The sequence below is a fragment of the Salvia miltiorrhiza genome, chromosome 5, assembly GCF_028751815.1.
Source record: "Salvia miltiorrhiza cultivar Shanhuang (shh) chromosome 5, IMPLAD_Smil_shh, whole genome shotgun sequence".
Lineage (NCBI taxonomy): Eukaryota > Viridiplantae > Streptophyta > Magnoliopsida > Lamiales > Lamiaceae > Salvia > Salvia miltiorrhiza.
This window is the reverse complement of record NC_080391.1, coordinates 22,383,216-22,402,383: the sequence shown is the minus strand read 5'-3', so window position 1 is coordinate 22,402,383 and position 19,168 is coordinate 22,383,216. Positions and strand designations below refer to the sequence as shown.

At 35.7% G+C, this 19,168-nt stretch overlaps 1 protein-coding gene and 1 long non-coding RNA gene across 2 annotated transcripts; one reads left to right on the top strand and one right to left on the bottom strand.

Moving 5' to 3' along the window:
- The first annotated feature begins 224 nt into the window (after positions 1 to 224).
- LOC130986751 (uncharacterized) lies at positions 225 to 3,470 on the top strand. The gene is made up of 3 exons (XR_009089379.1): positions 225 to 533; positions 2,637 to 2,696; positions 3,209 to 3,470. It is a non-coding gene; the product is annotated as an uncharacterized LOC130986751 (long non-coding RNA).
- Positions 3,471 to 7,829: 4,359 nt separating this feature from the next.
- On the bottom strand, positions 7,830 to 16,343 carry LOC131025662 (uncharacterized). The gene is made up of 6 exons (XM_057955458.1): positions 16,246 to 16,343; positions 11,839 to 12,164; positions 11,360 to 11,775; positions 9,204 to 9,363; positions 7,934 to 8,745; positions 7,830 to 7,871 (listed from the first exon to the last, which is right to left on the bottom strand). The coding sequence occupies exons 1-6, from the start codon at positions 16,341 to 16,343 to the stop codon at positions 7,830 to 7,832; spliced, it is 1,854 nt and encodes a 617-aa protein (XP_057811441.1).
- Positions 16,344 to 19,168: the final 2,825 nt, after the last annotated feature.

Genomic DNA, 19,168 nt, shown 5'->3' with positions numbered 1-19,168 from the left:
TTAAGCAAGATGAAATTAGATTTTATCTTTATTCAAGTCGTGATTTATTTCTGACTCGTGAGTTAATTAAATCTGCGGATTTAATTTAAATATTAGAACAACAAACGAATTAAATCTACGGATTTAATTTATATTCATTTTATAATTTATCGATTTAAGCGAGAAATCACATGTCGAAATACGAGATTTATTAAATAAACAGTATCAAGCATATACGAGCACACGATCCATCTTACAGTTACAGAATCACCGAGACAGAGAAAATACATCAATAATTCTCCTCTACATTTTTTTTTTCCTTTCTTTTTCTTCTCTTTTTCTTTCCATTAATTTTGTTCCCCACTCCATTTTACCACTAAATCTACTTTTTGACTTTCACCACCATTTTCCCCACCACTTTCACCACCAACTCAATTATGCAACAACACATATTGTTCCAGCCATCAAGTCTTTTCTTCCCTCACCAAAACGTGTAGAAGAAGTTGAGAAAGGGAGAGAGAGTTTCCTCCAACTCCAAATTGTAACTTGAAGAGGTATATACTAAGCTTCTTTATTTTGAATTCAGTTGCATATCATCCAAACGGTTCCCAAAAATTCTCAAATTAATTGTGTATCATCTTTCATACATCTTCTATATTTTGGTAAAATTTCAGAATATTTAGAGCTCGCATGATTTATTTATGAATTTGTAAACATCACTGTCCATCTGGAATACATTTTTGGTAAACAATCTTTGGGAGATCATAAGTAAAGTTTCAATCGGTGAAAACCTTTGAAACTTGAATATGTCACTCTAGACTCCCGTATCTTTCTTTTGACATCGGCCTCACCATTTTTGAGTAAGGGAAACAACCGGTATAAATTCTTGAAATCTAGTTCTTATTCCATGTACCATCCAGTAGATTTTACAAACCTACGACTTTGAGGTGGAAAAGGCCGACTTAAATATTTGATTCTCAAGCCTATCTTTCTACTGAATATTCACTGACATGTTGGGAACTTACTTGTTCAGTTTTAGAATTTTTGGTGAAGCTTAAAGTGGTTTTTCCGATTTATGTTCTGAATCTGCCAAACTTGAACTCTTTTTGTGCACTGAACTTTAGATAGTCATATCTTCTAAACCATGAAGGTTCTTAGAGTAAATCCAACTGGAGAGTGTTATGATCTCTCCCTAGTTTCCAGATTGACCTTTGGGGTTCCCAGTGGAGTTTTGTAAAGGGAGATATGAATTTTTAAAGAAAGCCCACTGACTTGGTTGTAATCTGGAAATATGAAATTTACAGATTTTTGCTTGTTAAATACCCATCTTTGAGAGGGCATATCTTGCTCGTTTGAATTGTTTTTCATTCGATTCAAATTGGAGAATGATCCTTGAAATGTCTAGTTTCCAGAATGTCTTTTGGAGCCTCATTTGGAGATCCGAGGTAGATTTGGTGTCTGTTGTAAAACAACCCCTTAAGAGCTCAAGTTGTTGAATTATTTTCTATGTATCAAAGTTTATTTTAAAGGATGTTTCGTGAAAGATTTAGTATATGTGCGTAACAAGTTTGGGACTATTTATTTTAAATGAGGTCTATTCTTTATTTAAATTAGGATGGACTTTTAATGAATTTTTTTGGGATTAAACTATTATTTCTTGATTTATATAAATTATTTTTAAGGACTTATAAATATGAATTTCGTAGGCCTACTGACCTACTGTGATCGACGGTTTGCCGATGTCTAACAACTTTGAAAATTTTATAGCAAGTCCCTACATGAGTCTTGAGTACCCTGGTAAAATTTCAAGCCATTCCAACTTCGTATGATACTTCTTTAAAATGCAAAACCTAAACTGCACATTACTACTGAGAATTTCAGAGAACAGAGAAAAGAGTCATTTATTTCAGTAGCTTCCTGGGTGATCTAGATTTCCAAATTTTTATGGTATTAACCTTATTGTGTTATTTAGATATCCACCAAAGTTGAGCCCAGTTTGACAACGTTTACTATTTTTAAAAAATACAAGTTTTCGATTGTTCAAAACTGCCGAACATGGTAGATCGTGGTAAAAACGTCATATCTCTCAAACCACTTGGAGTTTTCGACTCTATTTTTTTTTTATATGAAACTAGACTCGAAGATCTTTCTTTCGGTATGAGTCTCGAGTCCAGGAGATGTCGGAGTCAGAACAGATTAAATTTTGAAGTTGAGTCAGTGTAAAAGCAGAGCATGTTTTGATGATGTTTGATTGTGATTCTTATGTGCCTTATGTTGAGCCTTTTTATTTTATTTTATTTTTTTTTAATTTTATAACATTACTTGTTCTTATTTATTAAGTCCGATTAATTATGAGATTATAAAGCGAATAAGTTGAAGTATTTATTTTCTATTGACTACGAGGAACGGGGTTTATTTAATTGACGGATTAGAACACCCGATGAGAACGGATTGATTATGATAATCTATCCGACCTCATGTGACGAGCCTTATTTAAATTATTTTATTTCGACAATTAGGATTTATAATAGAATTTCCCAGATTATTATCTCAGAATAATAATTATCGGAATATGAGTCATGCATAGTTAAATTACGCATTCTCATTAATTGAGGATTTTATTCGAGCAGTATCTTATTTATATTCTCGTAATAAAGGTCAAACACGAGATTAATAATCAGTCAAGGAGCTACTGTACCACAGAAAATTTCTATCAGGTGGGTTACTTTCATATATATCAAATGAGTTTAATGTTATGTTTGAACAGTTATTTCATTGCAAAATCTTTGAACTGAAAATTATTTCAAATGTTGTCTTGCCATAAATGTTTCAATGTTTGGTATGATATCTATCTGATGTGGCTTTGCCAGTTATTATGCAATCGAATTCGGGTCCTGAGCAGTTGATAGCTATCCTGCCAGGGCTAGTGTACACCAGTGACCGTGAGTCATCTAGCGGGTTGGCCGGTCAAGTGTCCGTGAGAGGTGGCCACCTCTCCGGCACACAGTTCCAGATATGATAGATTACAAGAGAACTTAGTCTGCAGACGAACTTTAAGAATCACAAATGAATTTAGTAAGCTTGGGCCTTTTAGCGAAAAACTCCCTTGCTGTACTGTTTATGATGGCATGACAATTTACAGTTTTGAAGCATGTATTTTTATAATTAGGCATACGTGTCCACTGAGTACTTTTGTACTCAAGCCCTGCATATATTTCTAAATGTGCAGGTTGAGCAGCTGCCGATGGTGATGAAGTGACGAGCGAGATTCTTTTGTCTTATTATGTATTAATGAACTCTAGGGTTACATGTCTTCATACATGTAATCAGAACCTTATTCCGCTGCGTACTCAGAAGTTTTATGTTATTTTGGATAAGTCGGAGTTATCCGAACTTGTTAGTTATTTGAGTCTATACGACAAAAACTCTGTTATATTATAGATATCCATGTTGTTAACAATGATGAAATACGATCCTTTCTTGTTTGATTATTCCCCTTTCTACCCCGCTTCTAATCTCCCTCCATTAGCCACGATTTCCCGGCTTAATTATCCTTAATTAGGACCGGTCGTGACATCGGTGGCCAAAGCAAACGACGTCGTCTTATTTAAAAACAAATGACGTCGTTTCACATATTAAATTCATTGATTAAGATCCAAGGTTCGAATTAGGGTTCGCGAAAATATGCATTCCCAATTCTGATTAGGTTTGGCGAGGGATATTACAACAGATTGAAGGGCAAAAATATTGTGGTTTCGATCGAAAGAGGCGCATTTGAAGGTGTAAATGTCTATCTTGAGCTCAAACTCGAATAGGAGGAGATATCAAGAATTTGAAAGAGAATGTGGGCATTCTATTCCAGCTTTGGTTCGAACATCTCGAACCGAGAAGAATCCAGAACGAAGGTTTTTGTGTTGTTCTTGTCCCGATGTAAGTTAGCATATCAATTTTTGGGTGTTTGTTGAGAACTTAATGAAATATCTTAATCCTTGCTTTGATGATACCAAAATCAATAGGTTTATTTTGTAATAGACTATAACTTCTCGAACTCAAGTGTTAGAGTTCTTTTTCTAGTATAGTTGTTGTTCTGAAGACTGAAGAACGAAGGACTGAAGACTGAAAACTGAAGTTGCCGACTGAAGCATCAGTTGAAGAATTAGTTTTGACTGATTACTTAATGCGTGCCACGTGGAATCAGCAGACTGATACTAAAGTCAAGTATCAATTAAACATTCTTCCTCGGACTGAACCTCCAACGTTCAAAAGGAAGTCACGCACTCCAGAAGTACAGCTGCATTAAATGCAGAGATCTCAGGATCGTCCTTTCTCTGCAGAGGTCATTCCTCTTTGGTGATTACTTTTCAGAGATGTCGCATCTCCTGCTCTTCAAGATAGCCGTTCTCACCAAACAAGGAACCTCGAAGATTGAAGCCTTAGCCCAAGTTCAAATTACTCTCTAACTGAAGAAATCTTGAAGACCTTCTCCGCCAACGGATCTATTCAAGACTTCTCCTATAAATAGCGCTCGAGGATCACTTCAATCTTCACCGATTCAACGACATAAGCTGAAAGTCTGCCAAAATTATTTCTCAGCTAAATCCCAGACTCTCCAAAGTTTGAATCGAAGAAGAGAATCCCAAAGCCAATAATCAGTCACTGCTGATTACATAAATTCTCTTAGACCTTAGGCAAACCTTGTATACTCAAAGCCTAGGTCAAACTAACTGCAAAGAACTTGTTCTTTGAAGTTTAGTTGGCAAGTTTTCTAACCTCCCTTCAACCAACTGAATCGAGTGTTTGTATTGTAAAGGAGTTTAGAAAGGCATTCTGTCTCCGTGAGATCCTAGTGCCCAGTGCGTGCTAGGAGTGAGAAATCCAACAAGGTGTGTTGGTACTGAAGATTGGATCTTCAGTTGTTTCGGTTATGTGCACCTGTAAGCACATTTTCAGGTTTGCAGTGCACCAGTAAGCACTTGCCGAGTGAAGTTATTGGTCTGATCAACCGACCATGGATGTAGGAAGTGTTTTCCGAACCACATAAAAATCTCTATGTTATTTACAACTTTCATTATTTACTTTTTTTACTTGTGCTCTTTCTTTCGTAAATTGAAAACTAATTAATTGCAAAGAGAAACTTAAGACTAACAACGTGCTCAACTCACAGGCTATTGCGAAACAAAAGTTTTCCGCTGCGTGTGTTATCAGTCTGACTGATCTATCTTCTGATAGTCAGTAAGATTTATAACATCTCTGTTTATCAAACTCGACTGAAGCCTTACGTTCATCAGTCCAGTTCTTTTGACTTAACTGATAACTCCTTACTGAAGAGCATTCAGTATCAGTCGTCAACCTTGTTTTGGTCAAAACTCTTTTCATTAAACAGGTGTCTGAGTTTGTGTTTAAAGTTTCGTTTTGATCTCCTGTAAAGATCGAAAATAGCCTATAGGTGTATTCTCCCCCCCCATACACCTATTCGAGACCCTTCGGACCTAACAGTGTTTTTAATTGTAGTTGTGTCCTGGTGAATGAACAAAATATTCTTGAGAGTTTTTGTGTTTTGGTAATTTGTAGGGGAAGGATTGTGGGTATTGGGTGTGGATTGATCCTGAGCTGTCTACACACTACGCATTCAACAATCTGAAAATTGAAAGGGACCAAGCTATTCAGCAGCTAGAAGCTTGTAGGCTTGATGCTTCCACTGAAGAGGATGAAATAGAAGAGATGAAGATAATTTGGACTAAGAAAATGAACAGGATGGAGAGGAAAATTCGATACATGTACATCCTTGTTGCTACTGTTGTTCTTGCAATCTTCCTTACTAGGATTTGTTAGGGCTTATCATGTATCGTTCTGCCATTTTGTAGTTGGGTTCATGTAATTATGGTTGGGATTAAGATGTATCTTGTTTCCATCTCTATCAATGAAGATGTATGTTCTTGACTAATTCCTTGTTTCTTTATGATTATGTAATGCAAATTGAAATTATGATTTGACACAACATGAAGATGAAATAGTAGGAAGTTAAATCTCAAAAATCCAAGGTTCATTTCATCCATAGAAATATTTGTTCACAGATCAAAAGCAACATCCCAAAACAAGTGCTTCATAAGTCAGCTGACATAAAAAAAAAAAAAAAAAACAGTGCAAACATTCTTAAATTGACTAAGCCTCTGGAGGAGCCCTGCTTTCTTGAGTTGTGTTCACATCAGTCACTTGGCATGAAATTTGACTAGCTCCCCGTCCTCTCATCTTGGTCTGCCCTGTTGGATTTGTATACTGAAAACAAGAATGTTTTACGATTGTATACAATGATTCTCGTGTTCACTATTTTATCTCCTATCTGATTGTGTTAATGATTGCATATGTATGTCATTTATCTCTATATAAGTAGATTATATGGTGATTAACAGATCACAGAAGGTCATATAATTGGAATAAACTTAAGAGATATAAATAGATCACAGCCGAGATGACTCTAGGACGAGTCATTGGTATAGGCTGCAGTATAGATGAAAATAGTTTGTCTTGACTATTTGTCTATACTGGTACGTCATAACGTATTGATAAGATCACAGTGAGATGTATTCTTCTATCTGACATAAGTGAAGAATCAATATCTCGGTGACTTAATAAAATCTTAATACTAATAAGATTTCAGATATATATGTTGATTCGTGTATCACTTTGATTTTCTATGGGTGAGAGTTATATATTAACTTGAATACTCTGTATCTTGGGTGATAGCGGTCAATATATGATATTTAGTTATCTGTATTAGTACCCATATTCGGTATAGGATAATGACATCCCCTTAAGGAGCTCAATAAGATTTATTGCGTTAAACCCTGCAGGTTGATTAAGTTCAGGCGCAATAATAAGGTTTGAGTGGTACTACTTAAGGATTACAAAGAGATTAATTAATTTAAGCTGTCAGAGCTTTAATTAATTAATGGATGTCGGATATTTTAAATACGGAGATTTAATAAGTCTAAATACAAGCCCTGACTCATCATCGGTAATAAAAGGGTAAGTCAGTATTGATTCTCTAGTGGAATGAATTAATACTTATTAATTAATTATGGTCTGGGATGATCATAAGAATTAATTCATTAGAGGCCCGTCTTTATTCCTTGTATCTGATCCCTGGACTGGCCCAAAGTCTCCTGAGCCCAGTAAGGAGTAAGGGACGCCTATTACAGTTATTGGGGCCCTAGGACTGTGTTTTGTCTATAAATACAGTTATCTGCTCTCAAAATAAGACGCATAAAAATTAGGGTTTTAGAGAGAGCAGCAGGGGGCGCCGATTTCAAGGTGGTAGAATTCTCTGTGGGAGTTCTCATAGTTCGTTGTCCATCCAACGTTGAGAATTGAGCGAGATACAATTCAGAAGGTCAGAACTGGAGTCATTCGATTCAGCCGTTAACAACCTCTGCATCCAATTCACAAGTAAGTGATTCTAACTCCAATGTGCAGCACTTAAATTCATAGGAGCATGTTAGGAATTAATCGTTGTATGGTGAATTATGATATCCGAGAAACGATCCACGTGGGGCTAAATCCTTCATGCCCCTGCCTCTCTCTTGGATTTAGTCATTCACTTGGCTTGTTCTTATACTTGGACTGACTCCTATTCCCCTCATTCTTGGACCACCTCTTCCTTGAATTGGATTACTAACTGTGGTAACCCTTCTTCCTTGATAGTAGTAATTGCCACTTCGAAGATTTGCATAAACTCTACACCATTTCTTGGAGAAGTTCTTCTCTTAGCTACCATTGCTGCCTCAGATGATGGACCATCTTCTCTTGTAGTTGCTTAGATGAAGATGCTCCATCATTGTTTCTAAAAAGCATCAAGTGCCCTGCCCTTCTTTCCTGGGCCTCCCTCTTTTCCTCTGAAAATAAAGGCATGTTATTAGGATTTAGATAAACTAAATAAAAGAATAAATGTTGTTACCTTCTCAGTTGGCTTCTGGACTTTCTCATTTTTACAAGTCTTCTTGTTGTGGCCTATCTGTAGACAATTCTGACATGTCATGAGTTGGCCGAATCTTCTCAAATGCCCTGGATTTTTTGGGTCCTCCTCAGCTGCCCTTTTCCTTTTGATCTTTGGTCTTCCTGGCATTTTTCTTACAGCAAGTGGCTTCACTGTAAAACCCTCAACCTTTGGCCACATCTTAGGGCCATTCACAGGTTCTAAAGCATAGTCATATGTGGCTCTATACATCTCCATGGAATAGTAATTGCTCAAATAATCAACAGGATCCTTAGACATGTATTGAATTGCACAGATTGCATGTACACAAGGTATCCCTATCAGTTGCCAAACCCTACATGCACACTCTTTACCTTCTACAAACACCACAAACTTATCCTCATGGAATGTGATCTCAAACTTACCACCTAAAGCTGGAGCAGCTATGCAATGTCTACTTTGAAATCTAAGATTTTCAAGTTTTTTCCTGATACCAGGACATATGCAATCACTTGAATCTTTCACCTTTTCAAGCTTTTGAACCTGCCTACTCATGAGTGAAGTTCTGATCTCCTCTAGTATGTGTATTATATGTTTTTCCCTAGCATTTAGAATCCATCCATTAAATGTTTCGTTTATATTGTTATCTATCATGTCCGAGCAGGCTATGAATGAAAGAAATTCCTTAGAGAATTTATTGACATCCCTTGAGACAAATCCTTCAAATGCTAAAGCATTTTCTTTCTTCATTTCCAATAATGCAGCCTTGTACTGAGCTTGATTTGTGGTTCTCACTGCTCTCCAGAACATAGTCTTCAGAGTTGCTCATTTGAAGCTCTTTTTCCAGTTCATATAAACATGCCGAGCACAATTTCTGTGCTCAACATATGGAGTTATTAACTGAACAACATTTTCAAGCCCATGTTGTAAATTCATATCATGTATATGAATTTACATACTATCATGTGCTAAATAAGTTACATTTTGCTGATGTGAGATGAAGGTCCAACCACCACCTTCACCAATTTCCAAATCAAAACTCAATAGCTTTAAGAACCAACTCCAAGTCTTTTCACTTTTAATCTCCATCACTGCCCAAGCTATAGGGAACATCTGGTTATTCTCATCTTTGACCACAGCACATAATAGTATCCCCCTATGTAAGTCTTAAGGTGTCATCCATTCAAACCTATTATAGGTCTATATTCTCTCTTAAACCCCTTCGCAAGAGCAGAATGACACATATACAAACCTTTGAACATGTGTTCTTCCCCAAGTAACAACTCAAACCTACCCTGAGAGTCTACTCTTCTAAGCTCAGCAAGGTATCTCCCCAACATCCCATAATGCTCCACAACAGACCCTCTCACCAATTCCTTGGCAATAGATCTTGCCTTGCAACCTATCTTTCCCTACCTTGGTTGTAAACCTATCCCAGATATCATTCTTCAAGTCCTCAATTCTAATATCTGGCCTCACCTCTAAAGACGTTAATATATCTCTCAGCAATCCATTTAGAACTTAGCAGTGGGTTATCCATATTCTTAGTGCAGGTATGTCTACCCAACAAAGTCTTTATGCAAAAGTAATTATCCCTAGAAACCACAGACTCATATAATTTCCAGTTGCAGGGAGGCTTGCAATATGCGTCACACATTCTTGCAGAAACCCTCTTGAAGTTCACATGTCTCTCATGCTCTATAGCCCAAGTAGTAATAGCTTTCCAAAACTCCCACCTATTGTTTAGCCCTATTTTGTGATGAATCTCTGGGTGTTTACGTGTTATATTGACTTTTATTTTGGTCTCTTTCACTTAAGAGTTGAATGATTTGAGCTTTTGTGCTAATTTTGTTGTCTCAGGATTTTGTGCTCACATTGATTGATATGTGAACAAAATTAAAGTCAGAATTTAGTTGAATGGTCTGAAGAAGAATCAAAGTTCGTCTCGATACGAGTTCGTAGGCGAAAACGGATCTAAAATCCGACTTGAAACGAGGGAGAATGGACCAAAACAAAAACGCTGCGCATTGCAGTCTGCGAAAGGCATACACGGCGGCGCCGTGCACGGCGGCCGCCGTCCCACGGCGCCGCCGCCTCTGTTCAGATCCGAAAGTACGATTTTTCGATTAAAATCCCTTTTCTAGGGTTTTACTTTATCATTCTCGTCCCCAGCAGCCCCCAGGCGATTTTTCCCTTGCTTTCCCTTAGTTTTAGAGTAGTTAGAAACATCATAAACATCTTGGATTCATTGGATTGCTTTGGATGTCAATTAACATTTCATCGGATTGGATTTCCTTGGATTGCTACGTTTTGTAAGAACTCATTTCGATTCTCTTGGTTATTTGAATCTTTGTTTCTTGCCTTTGATGAATGTGATGATTGAAGATCATTATTGTTGATTCTATATTTTCTTGGTTATATGAATCTTTTGGTTAATTGAGTTTTATGTTTTATGCTTTGATGAATGTGATGATTGAAGATTATTATTGTTGATTCTATATTCTCTTGATTTTATGAATCCTTTGGTTAATTGAATCTTTGTTTTATGCTTTGGATGGATGTGATGATTAGAGATTATTGTCGTTGAGTTTAGATAATCTACGTGATTCGTAGTTCGTTGCTATTGCTTACGTTTTTCCCTTCTTGTTGGTGAAAGTTTAGAGATTTCTTTTTATGGAGATTAAGATTTTCTTTGCATTCGAATCTTATGCTTGATTTAGTTTCTTGCCTAGGTAGTTATTAATCTTAGATGTTTACGAGTTTATGATCGTTTGGTTTAGTGTTTGAGTTTGAAACTCTAGTTGATTTCATTAATGTTCAAATGCCATGTTCTAGTCCTTATATGTTTTCTGCATTAGTTGATGTTTCTTGATAATTTAAGTGCTTAGTTAGTTCATCGTTGAGTTGCTTGCGGAATTCTCTTTGATTGTGTGTGTTTGCTTAACATTCATTTGATTAAATGTTAATATGTTATTTCGCCTAGATAATCGTTGTTTATGGTTGAATTGATGACTGCTTTCTAGATTGCTAGTTTAGAACCCTAGCTTTGTTTGCCTTCTTGCATTCTTATCGGCTTCCTATCTTTTGCCTAATTAACTTTATATGCTTTATTTTAATTACGCATTAGTTAATCGGAGAGGAAGTGTCAGACCCAAACTTCTGATTAGAGTGTTTAGGTTTATTTCCTGTTTTCTGTGCGTAGCATGATCAAAGCCCTATTTAGCCTTCCTTGAGAGACGACTTGAGTCACCTTACCACCCTAGGACGACCTCGTATAAATTCGAGTCCATCCAATAGGTGTTTCTGGATGAGTCACCTATCTTGGAATCTCATACCCAACTTTAACTCCAACTGTTTATGATCACACTTAGTGTCATAGTAAATCTTCTTAATTTTACCCTTTACTACCTGCCCTTCCTCATCACTCTCAGATGAGTCTACATTACCCTCAGAACTTGCATAATCAGACACATTAGCACCCAACTCCTCATCCCCTAGAAACCCTACTGTATCATCATCAATGTACTTAAATGACACATCCTTACCCTTCATTTTTTTCTTACTCTCCACATATTCATCATCTCCTGAGGTAAAGTCAAGGTCAGTGAGGCCACAGTCAGAATCCTCAACATCTGGTTGAATATAATTTGAATCCTCACTAGATTCCTCATTGAACTCAGCATCACTACCCACATAATCATCTATCATTTTATCCAAATAATCATAATGACCAAAAGGTTCATTTCCAGCATTTTCATCTACATTAGTTGTGTCATTTTCAGCAGGTGAGGAGATTGGTACAGTCCTGCTATTATGTAATTCAACTACGGTTTGAGGTACATAGTCATCATCTCTCTATGCCTCTATTGGCACTCTTATGCACTTACCAGGAGGTCTAACCTTAACACCACCCTCAACAAATACATGCACAACTCTATTCTCATCAATTAAGTATGACAACATTTCCATTACCTCTTGATCAGAGTAAATAACTATATATGAATTAGACTTAGGCTTTAAATATGTAAGTCTTTCCCAGTCCTTCATCCCCAACTTTTCAATTAAATCAAGCAAATCAAAGTACCCAAACCTGTCTACATCTAAGTCATACCTCCCAAATGATAACCCGCCTGTATGACAATCTATCACACCACCCTCGACCTCAACCTCTTCAAAACGACCTTTAATATGGAAATAGCATGCAAATTCATCTCTGTTGCATAAAAAACAAAAAAATATCAATAACTACTCAAGTCACTAATAGACAAAAATGTAGGTATCTTTGTGTTGAAAGTCACAAAAACAAACAATAAACAACGAAAAGCACAAAGATTCCAATAATAAACAACTATAAACAACAAAAATGTAAGGCCCTACCTGTCGACCATCGTCCCTACACTCTTAAATGGCCAACAACTTGCTTTTGTGAGTTGTCGCGGTCAGGCTCCACAACACCTGTCGACCATCGTCCCTACACTCTTAAATGGCCAACAACTTGCTTTTGTGAGTTGTCGCGGTCAGGCTCCACAACAAAGGTGATGAATTCTTTCACAGATTCAAAAATAAGTCTTTTGGAGGAATTAGGGCTTCTGTTGAATTTGGGGGAGGGGAGGGGGAAATCGACGAAGTCTATGACTTTTGCCCTCCCCTTTTTTAAATTTTATTTATGATTATTATATTCTTACCTATTTATCATGTCATACTTTGATGACTAATTAGAAAATGACAACTCAGTATTGATTGCCATGTAATTAACAGGTAATAAGTTATTGACATGTCATTTAACCATGTAGGCGACACATTTTAAATAATTGCCATGTAAGTGACACATAATCAGTGATTGCCAGCTAATCTCGCCGGAGTTAATAATTTTTGGAACATTAAGAACGGAATATTGATTCGTGTATTTTTTCGTCGATTTTTAAATTGGTGAGAATATGACGAAATTTCGAAAAGCTTTTTAATTTTACGGCAATTAACCCTTAAAAGAAATACTACCTTTAGAAAAATGAAAAAAAAATAACACAAAAACAAAATAAAACAAACTGCAAATCACGTGCATTTGCATTTCTCAATGTCTTAATATTTCTGTATTAGTTTTTTTTTCAAACTACAATAATATTTTTTTTTTGAGACGCAAACTACAATAATATTAATGCTATGGTTTCACTCTTTTATAAGGCAGGGAATTTAATTTTTCTTTTTGTCTTTTTTTAGACCTTTTTCTGTTTCTTTTCATTCTAAGAAAGTTTACCTTTTCTCAATATTATCGTTTTTCATTTTCTTTTAGTTGGGTAGTTTGATTATGATAAAATATTCCATATATATATATCAAATTAAAGATCATGGTGCAAACTTGTTTGACATATATTACAATATAAATGAATTTAAAATAAAAAATTTATAGAAATCAAAAGTTTCAAACTATTTTTTTCCTCTACCTATCTTATTATTTATGCATATTATCTTTTATCTTTTGATTTGATTTGATTTGATTTTCTATATTTTTTTAAAAAATATTTTATTATATATGCTCTTTGTTTTAATTTTATCTTATTTTTTCAAAAGCAAAATTCTGACAATCAATCTAAATCTATATATATTATATAAAAATACAATTCTAATGATAACTTTTTTTCATCAAAATTCTCTATCCTATGCAGTGAAAAAAATAGTCTATATGTATCTTAATTAAAAATCGGGACATGATCTTTAATTTGTATAATAATCTTAAAAAAAAGATTAGAATGAGTATTCATCTACAAATTAGTATAATTTTAAAAGTATAATTTGTATTAGTTTTAATATAATTTTGTAGATGAATAATTAGTCATAAATCTACAAAATACAATTTCTTACTATATGGTTTAAATTTAGTGTTAATATATAAGAGTACCCACTTTTATATAGTAAAAATAAATTTTACCCACTCAAATAAAAACATAAAAAAATACCCACTTTTTGTGTTAAAGGACTAAATTACCCTTCTATATAAATGGGCAAACCCTAGCCTCCTCTCATTCTCTCATTTCTCTCTCTCTCTCTCTCTCCCCTCTCTCTCTACACGCTCTCTCCTCTCTCCTCTCTCTCATTCCTCCCCCCACCAGCTCTCTCTCTCTCAGAGATGATTGAGGCGGCGGATCGATTAGAGCACGGCGGTGGCGGCCGAGGGTGGCCATGGCGACATCGGCGTTGCCGCCGCGCGTTCCTCTCCTCATCTCCAATCTCGGCGTCTCTCTCTCTTTCTTCCTCTGTCTACACGCACCTCCGCCGCCGTTCGCCCCCTTGCCGCATTCGAGGCTCCGGAGAAGGTCATCGATCTCGGCGGTCAGATCTCGAGCCTCACCATCGCCGCCTCGCTCTTTCTCTTCTCTCTCTCTTCTCGCATCTTTCCTCTCTCTCTCATCTTTCTCTCATCTCTAGTCGGTCTCTGATCCTTCGCGGCTGATCGCCGCCGCTTCATCACATTTCTTCTTCTGGTTGCGGAAGCGATTCTCCCAGGCCTTCCACTTCCGGCGAGCAATGAAAAGATATTGCAGTTTACATTTTTGAAGATTAGGGTTAATTTTTATTCAAAGAAATTATCACCTCTTGAGAGATTGAGATTCTAAATGAAGAGAAATTTGAGGAAAAGTTGAATTTAATCGAAAAAAAAATACAAATAACGAAGAAATTGATGAAAATCACGCAATTTTGTACAAATGTTCTTGAATTCACAACCAGGTTTATGAATTCACAACTGAATTATCGGCGTTGGTTGTGAATTCACAATTGAAATAGTGTTGATTGTGAATTCAAGTTTCATTGGTTGTGAATTCACAACTTGAAATATTGTTGGTTGTGAATTTGAGTTTTATCGGTTGTGAATTCACAACTCGAAATAATGTTGGTTGTGAATTCACGCGAATTCACAACCAACACTTGTTATTCACAACCAATACTTGAATTCAGTTGTGAATTCGAGTTGAATTCACAACCAGTGAACAGTGGGTATTTATAAAAATTTTATATGTAAGGGTAAAATGGTAAATGTGGGTATTTTTTAAAGTTTTTATATTAGTGGGTAAAATTTATTTTTATATATAGGGGCTATTTTCAAAATCCACTCTTAAATTTATTTAATTTGTGGTAATGTTTTTGGAGGAATACTTTATTTATTTACACAAAGATTTTGTTATTATCTTTTTCTTAATTAAATTTAATATTAGATTGACATTTATATAGATTAAAAATGAAACTTTAAATATGTTTTACATTAATTTATTTATTTTCAATTTTTAAATTTTTATATAGAGTCGAAATAATTAGCATTTGATATAATAATTATTTTGTTGTTAGTTACATATAAAATAGATTGACTATTGTAATATGTATATACAACATTTACATAAAAAATTTAAAACTGTGTTACCATTATCCTACTTTTTTCTTTATAATGTAATTACTACTTTGTGCTATTCATTAATTTTAATATTATACCACTGAATTGATAATATTATTATTATACATTACTTCAAACAAAATAGGAGTATATATTTAACCTAACACAAATGGTGATATTTTGATATTTTTTACATAATTTATTTTTTTTAAAGAATTAGAAAACACCCTCCATCCATCTTGTAAGAGAGTATCACTTGAAAAATGGCACATGTTTTAAAAAATATTTGATAGATAATATGTTGAGTGGAAAAAGAGACCCATTATTTTTAGAAAAAGTGATAATGTGTGGTAGATAATGCATGAGGTCATGTTCCAAAATAAAAATGAAAAAATTGATATTTCTTATAAGACTAGCACGTGCCCGCTCGTGCGATGCACGACCATCATCGAAATTGAATGATAATTTAAATAAATTGTTGGTAACTTAATGAAATATCTTATCCCCAGTTTTGATGATACCAAAACTCTTTGTTCTTATTGTAATAGATTAGAACTTTTCGAACTCAAGTGTTAGAGTTCATATTTCTAGTTAGTCTGGAGACTGAAGAGTGAAGATTGAAGACCACAACTGAAGAAAGCGGCAAAAGACAAGTCAAATGCATCAGTTTTGATTGGACTATAGTCTCACTGAACTATCAGTGATGACTAATGTTTTAATGCGGAGCAAATGGAATTAACGGACTGATGCTCATGACAAGCATCAGTTAACATTCTTCATCGAACTGAAACTCTGAAACCAGCATTAAATGCTCCTGCAGCCGCATTAAATGCAGAGATTTTGAAGATCGTCATTTCTTTGCAGAGAATTCCTACTTGGTGCAACCTTTTCAGAGGCACCCTACCGGATGTACTTTGAGACGCCGTTCTTCACCAAAACAGGAACCTCGAAGATTGTAGCCTCAGTCGGATTCAAATCTACTCTCACAACAGCAGAAATCTTGAAGACCATCTCTCCAACGGATCTATTCAAGACTTCGCCTATAAATAGAGCTCTAGGAACACTGCAATCTTCACCGATTCAAACGCACAAGCTGAAACTCTGCCAAATTTGCAACTCAGCCTTCAAAAGTTTGAATCGAAGAAGAGAATCATCAAAGCAAAAATCAGATCACTGATTACAAATATTCTCTTAGTTTCTTAGGCATCTCTTGTATTATCCAAAGCCTAAGATTTTGGTTACTTGAGACTCTGTTCTCAGTAATCCTAGTTGGAAGAGATAAAACTCACTTTTTAACCGAGCGAAAAGAGTGTTTGAGAATAGCGGAGTTCAGACCAGGGTTCTCTGACTCCAGAGATCTTAGCGAAGCGCTGTCCGGGCACGAGTATATCTTAGCGTGCTAAGAGTGAGCGAGAAATTCAACCCAGGGTGTTGGTGGGTTTGCTGTGCACCTAAAACATTAGCTCAAAGTGTTTGTTAGATTAATCATCTGACCGTGGATTAGGAACGTTGTTTCTGAATCACGTAAAAATCCTCGTGTTCTTATCTGCTTTCAGTTATTTTATTTTTTTTGCTTAATTGTTATTATCAACTGAAACTGACTAACTGAAAAGTGAAACTAGGAATTTTGTTTGTGACATTCTTTTCAAAGGCTAATTGAACTAAGTTTAATTTCCGCTGCCAGTGTTATTAGTCTAACTGATAAATCCACGAATAATCAGTAAGAATCATAACATTTCTCTGTTTTCGTTCAAACTCGACTGAAGTCTTATCTGGACTTAAGTTGTCTGACTGATTCATATAATTGAAGTCATCCATTGATAGTTTTATCAGTATCAGTCGTTAGCCTCTTTTCTATTAAAAACTGTTAAGTTCACAATTCTTTTCACACATCAGTTTTTGCAAAGAATTACCCTACAAGTGTATCCCCCCCATACACCTGTTCAGAAACCCTCCGGTACCCCAACATAAATAAATATAAATATTAAACATTATATATATATATATATATATATATATATATAAAAGTAAATACAAACATAAATAATCTCGATAAAAAATTAAATTATCCACAATATAATCTCAATAAAAATATGAATATGAAAACATTCGAATTTTCAATTTTTGAAATAACAATTAATTGATTTAATCGATAATGTGTATAAATATATAAGGGTTAAGTACCAATTTCCCCCTATCGATGGCGTCCTTATCGTATACAGGGCCCTATAGTCAGGGTTAGAGCTATTTACTACCTCAACGTGGCAAAATCGCACCCAATATCCCACTGCATTTAAACACCGTTAAATCACCTTTAAAAAATTATTTTATTTATTTTTATTAAGATGGGCCCTCTCTCTCTCCTCGAGCATCCTTTCCCGGTGAGAGAACACCGCCCCTCCGCCGCGATACCCAGGGCCCCCATTCAATTCCCCTCGGCGCGCCGCCGGTGAGGCTGAGGCTCCCTTCCACTTCCGAATACACCGCCGACATCTCCCCCTCCCCTCTCCCAATGAACCTCCCAAAGCGAACTCAACAAATCTCTATTATTCAAGCTCCGCCACCACGGCTTCCATCTCAGAGAGAAGCCTCCGACCGACCATCCATCTGTCTCTCCCTTACTCTCTCGCCGGTGACGTGCGCCGCCTCTGACTCCCTCGGCTTTTCTCACAATTGACTCCTTCCCCTGCTTCAGACAGAACGACGGCACAGCCGTGGCAGCTGAGCTTTGGTGCCCTGCTCACAGATCGACGGTGCCGCCTTGGCTCCGCTTCTCTCTTCTTGGCAACGGCAAAAACGCCGCCGCCTTCCTTTGTTTCAGTCGTCGCCACCTGTATTTTAGGCGCTGCCGCCGTCCCCCCAACACCCCTCCCTATTCTATTATCTTCGACCTCATATCAGAGTTCGAAGGGGTCCGTGCACACTTCCCAGTGCGCCTCAGCGTCCACGTGGCACACTTGGATCTACACCGCCTTGTTTGCCGACAAGGATGCGAGAGAGAGAGTGTGTGTGTGAAAGAGAGGGGCCCGTCTTAATTAAAAAATGATATTAACGGTGATTTAATGGTGTTAAAATGCAGGGGGGGGTGTTTGGTGCGATTTTGCCACGTTGAGGTAGTAAACAGCTCTATAGGGTCCTGTACGCGATAGGGACGCCATCGATAGGGTGGTACTTAACCCAATATATAAATTATGAAATATGAAAAGAAAGTATAGATGATAATAAGCACCATTATGGATCATATAATATTCTAATAAGTACAAAACTATTTATTTACATATAGTATAACTATAGTTTAATATAGTTTTCGAACACATATTTAAATCATATTTATGCTGTCATTTTGCTTAAATACAAATTTTAAAATAAAGTTCCTATCAATGTATACAATTTTTTATCAATTGGAAAGTGGAACAATAAAGGGTTTAACATGAGATATGTGTTGTTCATTTTTAAAAATAAAATGTGTACACTTTCAGTAAATTTAAATAAACGTGCTACAACAGAATTAAACTCTTCAATTTACTTTTAGTTTTTATTTTTTAAAAAATGGATAATGGTTCTCCAATTAATAATTTTCCAATGAGTCATTTTGAAGCTTAAGAATTCAATTAATATTAGTTATTTATCTACAAATTGATATATTAATATAAATTTAACCTTTAAAAATATATTTTTAAGCTAAAGAGTTCTAAAATGAACAAATGTAAGTTTCATCATTGTAATTTCATTAAACTGATATAATAAAAATATAAAAGTACTAATATATAGTAAAAACATTAAAAAATATGGAAAAATGAGTGAAAGAAAAAAAAAGAACCGTCACATTTTAAAAA